At 37.5% G+C, this 15498-nt stretch overlaps 3 protein-coding genes across 3 annotated transcripts; all 3 read right to left on the bottom strand.

The window, feature by feature from the left end:
- Positions 1–852: 852 nt before the first annotated feature.
- LOC147854385 (uncharacterized) lies at positions 853–3244 on the bottom strand. The gene is made up of 3 exons (XM_087331741.1): positions 2888–3244; positions 1685–1833; positions 853–1229 (listed from the first exon to the last, which is right to left on the bottom strand). The coding sequence occupies exons 1-3, from the start codon at positions 3131–3133 to the stop codon at positions 1085–1087; spliced, it is 540 nt and encodes a 179-aa protein (XP_087187867.1). The 5' UTR covers positions 3134–3244; the 3' UTR covers positions 853–1084.
- Positions 3245–6686: 3442 nt separating this feature from the next.
- On the bottom strand, positions 6687–9615 carry LOC147854384 (uncharacterized). Its single transcript, XM_087331789.1, has 2 exons — positions 9402–9615; positions 6687–7118 (listed from the first exon to the last, which is right to left on the bottom strand). The coding sequence occupies exons 1-2, from the start codon at positions 9585–9587 to the stop codon at positions 7017–7019; spliced, it is 288 nt and encodes a 95-aa protein (XP_087187915.1). The 5' UTR covers positions 9588–9615; the 3' UTR covers positions 6687–7016.
- A 1673-nt stretch (positions 9616–11288) lies between these two features.
- On the bottom strand, positions 11289–15289 carry LOC147854383 (pentatricopeptide repeat-containing protein At5g27110-like). Its single transcript, XM_087331434.1, has one exon. It carries the CDS (start codon positions 15271–15273, stop codon positions 11803–11805), a length of 3471 nt encoding a protein of 1156 aa, XP_087187560.1. The 5' UTR covers positions 15274–15289; the 3' UTR covers positions 11289–11802.
- Positions 15290–15498: the final 209 nt, after the last annotated feature.

The following is a 15498-nucleotide window of genomic DNA, read 5'->3' as shown; positions in this document are numbered from 1 at the left end:
ATATGTTGGTCGGATATGCAAAGGAATCCATCAGAGAATCTTGTCAGCTTAGAAGGCTCTACTGAATTTCACTATCTAAAATATAGGGAGCCACATGAAGGTTTGGGCTTGTGCACATGTAGTAGTTGCAATTTTGTTGAGAAAAGACCACGTGCAATCTTACAATCTTACGTACACACCTCATTTTTCAACACATACAATGAGCCAATATGCCTTATAGTATTCCCTACTCAAAATGTCATATCAATATAACATACGTCAAGTTGAAACTCCACAATATTCTCTTCTAGGCAATAAAAGCACATTCTCAGTATGGCATAAACGTCATTACTATCTATTTCTTACAAATCTTTGCGTGCTTACACTCACATTCAGTCCATTATTTGTGTCTGCTCATACATGTCCATAATTTGCATGACACTTCTTGGCATTTGATGATTAGTGACAAGTTGAATGGGAGTAACATATGAGAGTTAGCTGGGTTTTGTGCATGGGTTGGAGAATTATTGGTTTGTTAGGATCCAAAGTAGAATATGAGACTCATGGTGTAGTCAAAACATAGTAACATATGACTCTTTACTTACGGTCTAGCATAAGAGGTGATAAGGCACTTCCTGTGATGTTGACTAAACTGTGTCAAAAGCAAGGGGCCTCAACGATGAGGACCACTAGAGCACAGAAGTGTAATTCATAAATGCACTTTGATTCTTTTTTCTTTTTTTTCCATTTCGTATCGTCAGAACTTTTAATCTTCATTTCTTTCTTTAGCATAGTGGATCCAATATGCATGGTAATTACAGCATCAATAATTCCACATTAATCACAAATAGAGTAAAGAAAGTGAGACAGTAATTGTATATAAAACATATTGATTCCATATCTGAATAAAGGTATGTACACAATTCCTGTACATTTGGACTACAAATCTCAGGATATAACTGTACATATAGATTCTGAACTTGTGACCCACTCCAAAATAAACATCATGAGCAGTATAATCACTGTTAACAAAATGCTGAGATTATATAATCAGTATAATGGCATCTATCATCTATTGTCTATGATCGAGCAAGACTGAAATAACTCAAGTTGCATAATCTGCATTGATGCCAAAAATGCGTACTCTATGCATATTTGGGAATTTTGCAATCACCAAGACCATCACAGCCAGAGTATTAAGGAAGAGCCAAGGGTTGTTATAGTCTGTTGTATGACTTGAAATTAAATACCTGTAGCCAACAATGCAAATTGAATTCAAATGGTTGTCAGTCCATTTGGCTAAAGACTTCAAAAACAAGTCTTAATTTGACATTTAGACTAATAATAAAATTGAGTAAAATCAATACAAATTTAGGATAAGTGTTGTAGCATGACACGTATATACATACATACACAGACACATGCATATGTATATATGTGAGGAAGACGCAAATTTACTGTAGATGATGCAGCATATGCATAAATACATATGATAAACGCTTTATGTTCGTTCATGAAATTGACAGACATTTATAACCCCTATTTTTTCAAACGTTTTGAATTTTTGTGACCTTTCACCTCACTATATGTGTGTATGTACATGTAACATATATACATATATGGCGTGTATAAAGCATTAGCAAATATGTAAAAGGTGCAATTTGATCATTTACACAGAAACAGAAATAGTGCACTTGGTACATACAAGACCACGGGCACAACTGTTAAGAACTTCCTGTTGCGAGTGAGTTGTCTGCCATTGTCCATCTGCTCCCACCATGTCAACTTGTTATAAATGCCTTGATCTTCTGCAAAAGGAGTTCCTTTTCTCCAATGAAATGACCAGTACGTTACCTGTCGGAATATAACGATAGAGGCAGATAAAAAATCATTGAGGCCAGTAATATGGACAGAAATTTGGAGAGTTAACACTTAGTTTTCAGACTTTTGTGATAATAAAAAATGTGAGTACACGTATCACTGGATGTAAAATGTTATCCCTGTCCCATATGACTATGCATGGATTGTCATTTGAGAACTTGCTCAAGTACAAGAAGTAACAGTCGGAGGAGATGAGTGAAATCTTCAGTGACGAAACCGACACGAGTATAAGATTTTATTGGCAAACACTTAGCCAAGAGTTTGTTCTGGGATAAGCAAAGGTTTCTATAACATGTCGATGCAAGAGACGAAGTGGGAAATTTGTTAAACCTCAGTTTGTCATTCTAGTGAAACTTTGTAATAGATAAAAAAAAACATAATGTGCCATACATCTCATTCATGCATACTTGTTGAGGAATTTAATCTTCATAACTTCAGTAGTTTATGCAACAATTGAACCATGTGTGAGGTATTGCTCAAACATTTTAGGGAAATGTACACATATAACTATCTGTATTCAGCTTGAAATTGAAGGCTTGAGCTCGGCCTCAAAGAATAACATGAATGATCTCAACTATATAATTACTTACACAACAAGCATTTTAGAATGATTATCTTTTAAGCTCTAATTTTCCCCTAATCCTTGTGCCTTGGTCTAAACCCTTGAAAACATACCCCTACAAATATAACAAGAGTTGTTAAGACCCATTCTCTGTGCACATGATGCATGGACTACCCGTAGATGATGATGCAAAATACTACTGAAGACAATTGTGATGATGATCATTCACAAGACTAACGTGAATAAAATGAGACCTCAAAAGTGATCATCCATAAGACCTACAAATGAGCATCCGTAAGAGTTAAAATCAGGCACAAGACTAAAGCCGCTCATCCATAGAGATTAAAGAGTTTTCACCCAGATCAGTCCCAAGTGCTAAGAGAATGATCATCCAAATTACAAGAAAAATGGATTACTCAAGAATATAAGAATGAGAAAGCAAATTCTCATACTATGCTAACTTACAGCGAAATGGCCAAGGTTCACGATGGACCAAGCAGTGCCAGCGGAGCATCCGAAGAGAGACAAGGTGAAGAGCCATGCGAGGAAGAGAAGAAGTATGTAGGTGGTCCACACGCCAGGATACTGGAACCAAGAAGTGTTCTTGTTGAGGTCAGGAGGCGGGGCAGCCTTCACATAATACAGGCTTCCCGCCATTAGAGCAGAAGGGGTGGTGGGGGGGGAAGAAGTTGAAGACAGAGGGTCCGCCATGGCCAGGGTCTGCAAAAGAGAGGGGCGAAGGGGAAGGAGCAAGAGGCCAGGGGTTGGGATTAGGGTTAGGGTTAGGGCTAGGGCTAGGGCTAGGGCTAGGGTTAGGGTTAGGGTTAGGGCTTTTCTCTCTGTTTTGTTTTGTTCTCCAAGACAGGGCTCTGTTTTGTTTAGGCATTATTATTATTATTATTATTATTATTATTTAAATTAGGAGTTTTGTTTAATAAATATATGTTTTTGGAAATTACAAGAATAGCCCCTCCCCTTCTCTTCTCATTCTCATTTCTCATTTCTCTTCTCTTCTCTTTCTTCTCTTCTCTTCATATAAACCCAAGAAATGAATGAATGAATAATATGATGAGATTTTACAAAGGAATGAATGAATGCTTTTCTCTTCTCTTCGTGTAAACCCAGGAAATGAATGAATATATGATGAGATTTTAGAGAGGGAGGGATGAATGAAAGGTATGATAACGTTATACATATTAAGAGGTAACGATATTGATGATTTGAGTGTCACACTCAAGAGAACACCTAGAAGGTTAGAGCTCAGTATGTGTGTATGCCTTATTTATTCACACATCGAGACTTTGTGCTTCAAAGTATGAATATCCCTCTTCTTAGGAAGGAGAATCACATCAATAAATAAAAAACTTTCATACTTAGGTCCCATGGGTCAATATTGACCTCTCTATAGACCCTAAAAAGTATCTATCTACTCTATCGATCGATTCAGTTCTCCTGAGTTCCTCATCGCTCTGCCCTCATAAAGAACTTGAATCGCATGAACCCACCCACTGACTATTGTTTATCGAGGCACTTGTGGAAGTGCTCCCAGTCTTTTCTTTGCAAATTGGATCTTTACTAGATTCTTTACTAAGCATTTCCTTCAATAAGACAATCGTATCAATCTCGACCCTTTTTTGTCGTGAGACAATGGATCGGGAGATACGCATTAGTTAGTTTGGCGTTAACGTAATGACCTTGAAGTCATAGTAGACAAGGCAAAACTCAATCATTTTCAAACCTTTGGGGTGTAGGAAAAGAAATCAAGGGAAAGTGTTAGTGTTATGATATGGTCCCTTAATCAATTGGATTGTGTGATTTGTTGGGTTTCTTTTGAAATCGACAATGCTACTACCATTTGCAACTCATGGATTGTGGAAAAAGAATGGGGAAGTGTTAGTGGCATCTTTAATGATCATACCAATCAAAGGATAAATGATTTGTTAGTATCTTGTAGTGCTAACATTTCATCCCTTGGATAATTTTCGAAAATGAAGTGGGATAGAAGTGTTTGTTATATGTTAACGTATTGACATGAAATATAAGTGCATCATTGGTCCTTCATTTGTTAAGCTTTGTAATGGTTAGCATTGCACAAAGAGACAATGTTAACATTTTTATTCTTCCCTTGGATCATGAAGACCAAACTAGGGAACAATGTCAAATACATGCAAGTGCAATGGTCTTGGAGTCAAAATATAAATTAATTAGACAATTAACATAATAGACTTTAAGACACGAGACTCGCTAATAGAAGCTCCCCTCTAATCCATTATAAGAGAATGTGAGGCTTGTTTTGTTTAGAGCTGCTAATTGTAGTGATAATAAGATGCTATTGAACAAGTATCACAAAAGTGGTAAATACTCTTAAAATCTAATATAAATCAAGCAATTAAAAACTACAATTATCTTGGCATAAACTTTATGGTTTTATTAGTGCATGAATTCTCTTTGTGGCTCACAAGGCCTTTTAAGATCGTGACGTTATAAAATAGGTCTCATACAATGGTTATATTTGGTAAAATTAATTTAGTTGAAACTTATACCTATACCCTAGTTGAAAAACTAGAATGTTGTAATGCTTGTAACTAGTTTGTCTTGCAATTTAATTTGCAAGAAAAGCATGGTCTAAGAAGAGACGCTCGCTATCTTGTAATGCAACACATGTGGTATCACATAACAAGTTTTTGACATTGACTTGGAAACTAGGACATAATCACCTCCACCATAAAGTGGGGAATGTTGGGGGGTAAAATTTGCATAAGATAATGTAACTCACCGTACCCAAGTCTTTTGAATAATTTATTGACATGGTTGATGATGTCCTGGTGATGGGTGGTGTCCTAGTTACGGGTATAACCAAGAATCATAAAGCATGCGAGCTATCCATGAAAATCCTAAAGCCCTAATCAAGGATCATGGCCTTATGACTATTTAGGTTTATTCATAAACAACAACTTGATATTTTTTTTGTAAAGGCCCATAAGTATATACTTCCATAGGGGATAGACAGCTCTAGTGAATGTCTCATTTAGGTCATCACAAGAGAGGAGTGAGTTAGGGTTCACAAGATTAGGACAAACAACGTTAGCAACCTAAGGGTGATTGTCTATTGTTGTCGCTCGGTTTGCCACCAAAAGTGTATACGTATGTCCAAAACCCTTAGCCAACGAATCCAATGACGGGACAAAACCCCCCCTGCAGAACAAAGATGTGCCCTCAATGTGAAAAATCTTGAGGCGACACAATTATATAAAACACAAATACGTCTCACCTATATATATATAGGTACATGTACTGTTTTTGCATTCGTATAGAGCCCCTATTATCACCTATGACCAACATACAATATTACCTATGGCTTACTAATTTACACATACACAAATACTCTGTTTCTTAGTACATACAAACAGATTCAAATACCCTATTTCTTTAGAATGTTTGATTAAAGATCCATTATACTAACAGAAATAAAAAATATCAATACGCTAAACTTTAGTTGTGAACGATGAATTTGTAAGGTCATATAAGGAAATGGTTCGTGCGTGTGAGCATACTACAACAGAATAGTTAGGAAACATCATTTCAAGCTAAAAATATGGAGAGATTTTGAATCTAAAACAACATTCAAACCTGTTACTCCTAAACTCTAGATGTTTGTCTCTCTGTGATTTTTAGTGTCAAGTGTTTAATAATTACACACACACACACACACATAAACATATAAACATAACATAATAAAACCTGAAACACAAAAGCAAAATGAGAAAGCATCTTGTCTCTACAACTAGAAATTATAATTGTAAAAAAAATACAAAAATGTGATGGTCTAGAGGCAATGCTTAATCCTTTATTACTAGAAGGTCGTCACTAGGACTTGCAAGTGACAACACATGCTCAACAATGAAACATAGGTAGATTACCTTAGAGATGAGAATCCTTGAAATTTCCAATATCCATGATTGATTTGGATAACTAAAAATAGCATCGATAAGCTATTTTCCATCTATGCAGGACAAAATTACTCTAGCAGTTTTAATTTGTAGACAAATTTGCTCCTGTACACTAGAATGGACATCTGTTGTACCTAAAGTTGGTCATAATGCAGAACTGAATTGGTTAATCAACAAGGAATCTCTAACTATACTAGAGTAAGGATATGATATGATGGAAAACTCATCCAAGCTACCATCTCAAAATTGAACCACAAACTTATTCAATTGCAAATAACATAAAGAATAAAAATAGCAAAACATCTAAGTCGTCATTTGAGAGTCGAAAGAGATTCTTTGGACTATTCATGGCAGTTGAAAAAATGCAGTAAATAATTACCTATCTCGACTTCGAGAAATAATCTGAGTTGTCATTTCAAGAGTCAAAAGAGATGGCGGGTAGCACTTGATACAAGCAAGTTGTGGCACAAAATTGTAGTACTGTGAGGACATTGTTTCAAGTATAACTAGAGCCAACTTTTAAATGTTATACATTAAAAACAACCGTGATCACACAGTTGCTAATGTTTATAATAACATGAGAATATTGACAAAAAGCTTCTTCAATCTATTTACTAAAGCAGTATTATGTATATGTTTCAACTTCAATCAGAACCTTGGTTGGACGTTGCAGCTTGTAGGGGAAGCACGCTTTCATTTGGAGCAGGTACACTCTTGGCGACATGTTTTTTCGATATCCCAAACATCTGCACAATAAGAAAAAAAACGATCATTTCTCACACAAAAGAAACAGTAATTGAGATACAAACGATAACCTTAGGCATCGAGATTACAAACAACATCTAGAGCAGAGACTAGCAAGAGGTTGCGACCTTATGTAACAAGAAACAAATTTGGGTATAATGACAAAGATGGTGGGCTATACAGCAAGAAACAAACAATGACATTGTCAGAATAGCTAATAATAAAGACAAAGAAGGCTGTGATCTTATGCAACAAGAAACAAACAAGATATAGGGCAGCACAGCTATGATAAACATTGAGGTCGTGATATTTGGCAGCAAGAAACAAATAAGATATTGAGCAACACAACTATATGATAAGACTACAGTTTTGATATTGCATAACAAGAAATAGTACTGCAATATAGCTATTATTTCAGCATGACAGAGCTGACAATCGTCACTCACCTTTATGTCTCATTAGGCACGTTCTCAGCCTGTCTCCTGTGGACATAACATATCCTTCTCTCTTTCTCTCTCTTTCTGCCTATCCTTAATCTAATCTCTCATGGGTGAGAAGCCCAAATGGGAAATTTCTATTAGTCTTGCTGAGTCCATAACCTGCAAGGCATCGGCATTACTGGTTCCAATGGGCCTTCCAATATTCCAGCTCAGACCTATCTGAGAGAATGTGGGGAATACAGAATATACATTACTGAGGGATTAGATTCCCGATTATGTGTAGCACACTATGGTACGGAATGGAACTGCTTATAATATTGCATGGGCATTTAGACCCATTTCACACTTGAAACAAATAAGGCATAGAGAAACATAGCCATGATAGGTGGCCAAAGGCCCCCGTTTTATATAGCAATGTTCTATGGATGCTTCTTATCTTAATAAAGAGGACCCTTGACTGTGCATATACACCTTCTAGCACGTATAACTCTACCTATTAAGCTTTCCATTTTACAAAGAAGGCAACAACATCGAAAGAAGATCTTCTCTAGAATGTCATAGGTTTTAAAAAGGTTTCTAGAGTTTCAAAAATTAGTTGCCGCAAGTTTAAATTGAATTTGGCCATCATCATTTATCAGATTCATTATCCATACATTATTTTGTCCCCTCTCTAAGGTCTCTTCAGTTGACTTCTAGAAATGAGAGTGATGTCATTATTCTTTTGGCTGTTTCTAGAAATGATAATCCAATCCTAATCTTTTTAGGAGAGTTTAGCTATGAAATAATATGAAAAGGTTAAAATCCACCGAACCATTTATATTTAGAAAGTTTGTGGTTCCTATATTTTTCTTTTTTACATTGATTATTACTAGGTTCCGCAAGGCATAGAGAGTATTAGTCAATTGCGACAAATTGAAGGAAGAAAAACATCTTTAAAACACAAAATTTGCACAAAAAAACTTGGAAAAATGAGATCACTAGCAGAGGTGATTTTGTTTCCATGGAAAGACCATATATTGATATGTTTTATCCACTCTAAGTTCTCTTTGATTAGCTTCTTCCATCTATTTCTTTAATCTTCTTTTCAAAAACGTTTCTGACAAATTTCCCATGAAATATTCTGGACACGTTTCCATACAATGACAAGTCAAATAATGGTTTATTAACTTCTGATTCACTATACTGACTAATATTTTGATAGTTAACTCCTTTTCAAATTTAGACAGGAACAATGCCAATAAACAGAAATCCTTTCTTTACCAGATCCTATAGATCAAATAACAAATACTTAGAAAAGATTTAATCACTGATTTATGCAGACTTTCCACATTCCTAAGGGATATATCATGCGACAGTTTATTGTATAGTTTGTTCCAGGGAAAACAGATAAGGGGTTATTGATTTTCAAAATGGTTCTTTTCCAAGCATTTTGGAAACCTGCAAACTCTTCTTACAGCAAAGTATTTTGAAAGATTCTCACCAATTTTGTAGTAAAAATAGGGAAATCACACAAGTATAACAGCTAAACATAAGCTATATATTGCAGAAACGTTTCAAGATTAGCTGTACTTTTAGGGTCTACAATCTTTTCAATCTACCCCACCGTTTATTTTTAGACAATACGTGAGGTTCCTCTTTTCTTTTTACCCTGACTGTTCTCCATAACATAGAGATTATTGCGTTGCAAGCGAGAAATTGCAACTAAAAGCTTTAAAACATTGGATAAACATAACTCACAGAAAAATCTTAAAAACGGAACTGATTCACGAACATGTCTGTTTCTTTTTGCTACAAATAAGGGAATCCAAACGGATACTAATTAAAGAAGAAGAAGGCATTAAGTACCTTTTGGAGGCTATTCTTCAAGCAAGACTGATGTTCTTCAAAGGACGCATGTAGGAACTCATCGATGTGATTCCGTACGTCTTCGAGGAAAGAGGCGTCGTCAGATTTGTGTTTCCTGCAAGAAGGGGCTGCAGAAGGGACGCCATGGCCAGAGCTCGGAGGAGGAGGAGAAGGGGCAGGATCCATGAAGGAATGAATGAGGAATCAGATGATACAGTCTTTAACTTTAAAAAAATAGCAATAATTATGAAAATGCCCCTCTTGGGTTTTTACCATATCTCCTCACATGCCCCTCCTGTTTGCAGCTTCAGATTTCTAGTACTTAACCCCGACAAATGATCGATTTTCTTAGTTCCGTAATTAAGAAAACAATCGATTGCTTCGTTCCATAATTAAGGAACGATCGATTTCCTAACCTAGGCATTAAGAAACGATTTGTACATAGAAATGATCGATTTCTTAGCTCCGTAATTAAGAAAACAATCGATTGCTTCGTTCCGTAATTAAGGAATGATCGATTTCCTAACCTAGGCATTAAGAAATGAGTGTGCATTGATATGCTCTTAGCCTAGTCATTACGAAGAGACCGCGCAGTAATATGCTCTAATCTGCCTGAGTTATTAGGATCAAAATATCTATCACATGTTAATTTATGAGCAATGAGTGGCGTTTCAATAATTATGGTGAACTAATTAGAGTGGTTTTCATGTAAGCCTAGGAGAAAGGTAAAATGTTGTATTATATAGTCCTTTTTTGGAGAGGGGCTTTCGAAAGATAGAGAGATCCACAATCTCGTTGTCAACACATAATCCACACAATGATACCCAAGAATCCCTTAGCAATAATTAAACTATCAGAACCAATTTGAACTCACATGCCTTCAATACTTATTTAGATACTAGAATCTAAAACGATGGGCCTTTTGAGCAAATCAGATTTCAACCGGTAACTTTGAAATGCAAGAAAATGTTAAGATGAACTTTGTATAATTCTAGAAAAGAGGTAAAACTGTTGTCTTGTTTTTTTTCATGCTTGAGCCATCAATACCACGAAGGATTTGACCAAATTTTGGTGAATTTTGGATTTAGTTAACTTCACGATGCCACTGCCGGATCATTGTATGTCTCCCAATGTAAAAAACCTAATCTTCTTCTTCTTCATATGGACCCTTTCTAGGCAAATTTCAGTTCTCACCCAGTTCAGATTCATGAGGTGTGCTGCCTTAATCTTGGTGGATTTGTCAATCCATATGGAATCGGTATAGGTAAGCACCAACTTGGTGAACAAGGTAATTATCACTGGCATGGGATTTGGAATCAGTTGCCACAATGCGCCTTCACGCCTGCCTTTTTTTTTCCTTTTCAATCAATATGCATGCTCTCCGATTCAACATGAAATCCCTCATATTGTAGACCGACTGTTACTCCCTCCTGGAGAAAACACCTTCGATTACCCCTCCTGAGTAATCGGAACAAGGTATTGTGGTGCAAAGGAGAGTTGAGGTCACGGCATCCTACCGAGACCGTTAGCCGAGTCGTTACAGGGTAAATGACTTCCCAGTGCTCGTGATCGTTCTTTAGACTATCCCACTCGGGTGGGATTGCGACCGTGGGATTATGAATGATAGGCTGCGGGATCGGCTACAACTGATCGTTAAATACATCTTTTACACAGAAATAACTTATATATATCATATGTATCAAAATATAGACGAGACAAAACACTGAAGTTACCCACAAGATGTATATATTCAATTTAAAGTATAACACACAGATACAAGTACCGAGTACTCTCGGTACAACACTCACTTACTCTCTATTCGTCTATTCCTCTCCTGGTTCTCTCTGTGTTCGCTAATACCCGATATATATAGTCCCCTTCTGCTTGGCACTTTCCACCCGTTCCTTCCTTAACCTTCGGCTTCCCTTGTTCGGCTGTTAGTGCTCAGCTTCCTTTGATTCGTTTCACACTTGTCCCACCGGGGTAACACCGAGCGATCAGTTCTGTTGTCAAGAACTCATCCCATTCTGGTTGCATTTGCTTGCCTTGCCTAATCTTTCAATTTGCAGCCATTTTGTGAAGTTATTCACTGATCCATTTGAGCTCCATGGTCTAATTAATCTAGATAAATCAAGCCTGACTGAAGTACATTTCTTTCGGATTGTTTGCATTCATAATCACGATGCTTCCCTCTTGTATATTGGAGACATTCCCTTTTATTTGAGCTGCCTGCCTAGTGCATAAAAAACGTGATAATTTTTAAATCACTTTTGATGGCATTTATTGAGAGCATCACAAGTCCACTGCATATGCTTCAAAATCTTAAATGTTTTCATCCCCTAGCATGTAGACCTTTTTTTTCTGTAGACATACCTCCTTTATTTTGTGGAGCTCCTTGAACTCATAATTCATGAATAGAATTTTGAAGGAAAATAAAATGCCTCTTACTTGATGTCTGAACTTCTTGCTGTACTATTTCATAGTAAAATTTCAAGGGAACCAGCTCTTTAGCATTCTCATATGTTATATATATATATACATCTTTATATGTTTTGTATCCCAAACAGAAACTGGTTGAAAATTTTCCATCTGCATCAATCAATACATCATGTTCTGGTTTCTTCCCAGAAGCATATTTCAATTTCATCACTTCCATCCTCTCTGCTTCCTCCTGAAAGCCTGCAGCTGCAAAAATATTAGCCATAAGAACATATGCTGAACCGAAAGTACTATCTAATTGTAGTGCTTGATCAAATGCTAATTTTCCAAGCTTCACATTGCCCCATTTCCTACAAGTACTCAATAATACAAGCCAAATTTCAGGATAATCAGAAGACGGCATTGCCTTGATCACAGATACTGCCTCATCGAAATGCCCAGCACATCCAAAAGCAAGCACCATGCATGAATGGTGCCCTAGTTTTGGAGTAATGCTATACTTGTTAGTCATGTCACCATAAAACATTTGGGCCTCATCCAATAACCCTGCATGAATGCAGGCACTCAATACACAGAGGAAGGTGACTTCGTCTCCACATATGCCTTCGATTTGCATACATTGGAAACAATCAAGAGCTTCATGACCGTGTCCTAGTTCAGAATATCCTGAAATCAATGCATTCCAAGCGATTATATCTCGAACAGGAAGCTCTTCAAGCACTTCAAGTGCTTTTGCTAGCACACCACACTTGACATACATATCTACCAAAGCATTGCCAAGCATAACATCATTCTCCAGCAACCTTTTACCCACAATCTCATTATGGATTTCTTTTCCCTTGTCTATGGCTCCTATACTACCGCACACTTTCAAGATACAAATAGAGGTGATCACATCTGAAGAGATACCTTCACTTTGCATCTTTTCAATACAATCCAGTGCTTCAAGGCATTGCCCTTGTTGGGTATACCCTGAAATTAGTGCATTCCAAGAGATTACATCCCGTACAGGAAGTCCTTCAAGTAACTCTTGTGCTTTTGAGAGTGCACCACATTTTGCATACATATCAACCAAAGCATTGCAAAGCACCACATCCTTCTCATGCAGACCCCTATCCAAAATCTGTTCATGACATTTCCTTCCTTTATATATATCTCTGCAGCTTGCACATGCTTTCAATGTGCACGTGAAAGTAACTGCATCCGGAGAGAGGCCCTCACTCTGCATTTGTTCCAAACAGTATATAACCTCACAAACTGCCCCATGTTGCGCACACCCAGCAATGAGCACATTCCAAGAGACTACATCTCGGGCAGGAAGATCTTCGAACACATTCCAAGCTTTTGCAAGCACCCCACATTTTATGTACATATCCATCAAAGCATTGCCAATCATGATATCTTTCTCAAGTAAGCCGTTACTCATAATTTCATCATGAATGGCTTCCCCTTTGTCTATAGATCCTGTATTGCCACAGGCCTTCAAGATGCAAATGAAGGTAACAGCATCTGGGTATAAGCCCTCCCTTTGCATTTGTTTGAGGCAGCTCCATGCTTCATTACATCGATCATATTGAGCATACCCGGCGATTAATGCATTCCAAGAGACTACACTACGAGCCGGAAGTTGTTCAAGTACATCTTGTGCATAAGCAATAACACCACATTTGGCATACATATCCACTAACGCAGTGCCAAGCACAATATCCTTCACCAACAAGCCTCTACTCACAATCATATCATGAATTTGTTTACCTTTCTCTATATCTTTTGTGCTGCTACAAGCCTTAAGGATAAAAGCATAGGTGACTGCATCTGGATAAAGGCCTTCACTTTGCATTCGTTCAAAACAATTCAATACTTTATGATTTTGCCCTTGCTCAGCATATCCTGAAATTAATGCAGACCAAGCAGTCACGTTTCGGATAGGAAGATCTTTCAGTACCTGTTGTGCTTTTGAAACATCACCACATTGGACGTACATATCCACCAAAGCGGAACCAAGCGCGGGATCCTTGACCAGTAATCCCTTACTCACAATCGTCTTATGTATTTCTTTACCTTTGCATATAGATCTTGTAATTCCACATGCCTTCAAGATGCATATGTATGTTACAGCATCTGGAAAGAGACCCTCACTTTCCATTTGTTCAAAACAATTCAATGCTTCATAACCTTGCCCTTGATGAATGTAACCTGTGATAATCCCAGACCAAGATACTACATTACGAAGAGGAAGCCCTTCAAGCACTTCTTGTGCTGTTGCAAGCTCCCCACATTTGCAATACATATCCATCAAAGCATTGCCTAGCGCAATATCCTTCTCCAACAAGCCTTGAATCACAATGCTTTTGTGAATTTGTTTACCTTTGTGAATAGCCCCTATGCTCCCACAAGCCTTCAAGATGCAAATAAATGTTACAATATCCGGAGAGAAACCCTCATTCTCCATCCATTCAAGACAGTTCAGAGCATCAAAACCTTTTCCATGTTGGATATATCCCGCAATGAGCGCATTCCAAGATCCTATGTTGCGAACAGGAACGACTTTGAGTACTTGTACTGCACTTTCTAGCAGATCACATTTGGCATACATATCTATCAAAGCATTGCTAAGCACAATATCCTTCTCCAACAAGCCCCTACTCACAATCTGGCCATGAATTTGTATACCCTTCTCTATAGATCTTATACTACCACAAGCCTTCAAAATACAAATGAATGTGACCGTATCGGGAGATAGACCTTCATTCAACATCAATTCATACATGTTTAGAGCTTCATGACCTTTTGCTTGTTGGGCATGCCCTGAAAGTAGTGCATTCCAGCACACTACATCTCGAATAGGAAGTTCTTCGAGCACTTCTTGTGCTTTTACAAGGATACCACATTTGACATACATATCAACTAAAGCAGAGCCGAGAACAACATCCTTTCCATGACAAAGCAAGCCTCTCTTATCAATCTCTGAGTGAATTCTTTTACCTTTTTCTATACATCTGATGCTTCCACATGCCTTCAAGACACAAACAAAGGTTACAACATCCGGGGAGAAACGCTCATTTTGCATTTGTTCGAAAGATTCCAAGGCTTCATGAGCTTGGCCATGTTGGATGTACCCAGAAATGAGTGCATTCCAAGAGACAACGTTTTGGATAGGAAGCTCATCTAGCACATTATGAGCTTTTGCAAACATGCCACATTTGGCATACATACTAATCAATGCATTGCCTAGATAAGGGCTTTTGTGAAGAAGCCCTGTTCTAAGAATGTGATGATGGGCTCTAGTCCCTTTGCAAACATCTCTTTCCCTAGCACAATCTTTCAATAAAGACAGAAGGGCAGAAGCATCCTTACCAATTGAGCTGGGGATGATGATGGTGGCCTGAATGTCAGCTGTTTCCCATCCTGCCTTTCTCATTCCATAATACATATAATGCCTCTTCTCTTCTCTTGGGAAGAGATGAATGTGTGCACTGTGTAGTATGTACCCAAGAAACAATGTCGTCTTCGGCAGAGAGGGGTATTCCGGTAATTTCACAAAACACGGACGGGTTTCCCCCATGTAAATTGGGCAAAAAGGAAACTCTACACGGGGCCAAGTGGCTAGCTTAAATACATAGGATTTCTCGTCATTACTTAGAGCCTCGTCTTGTAT

The sequence above is a fragment of the Azolla caroliniana genome, unplaced genomic scaffold (assembly GCF_043228905.1).
Source record: "Azolla caroliniana isolate FFs.n. ecotype wild unplaced genomic scaffold, voAzoCaro1.0.p SCAF_15, whole genome shotgun sequence".
NCBI lineage: Eukaryota > Viridiplantae > Streptophyta > Polypodiopsida > Salviniales > Salviniaceae > Azolla > Azolla caroliniana.
This window is presented reverse-complemented; position numbering and strand designations above follow the sequence as displayed.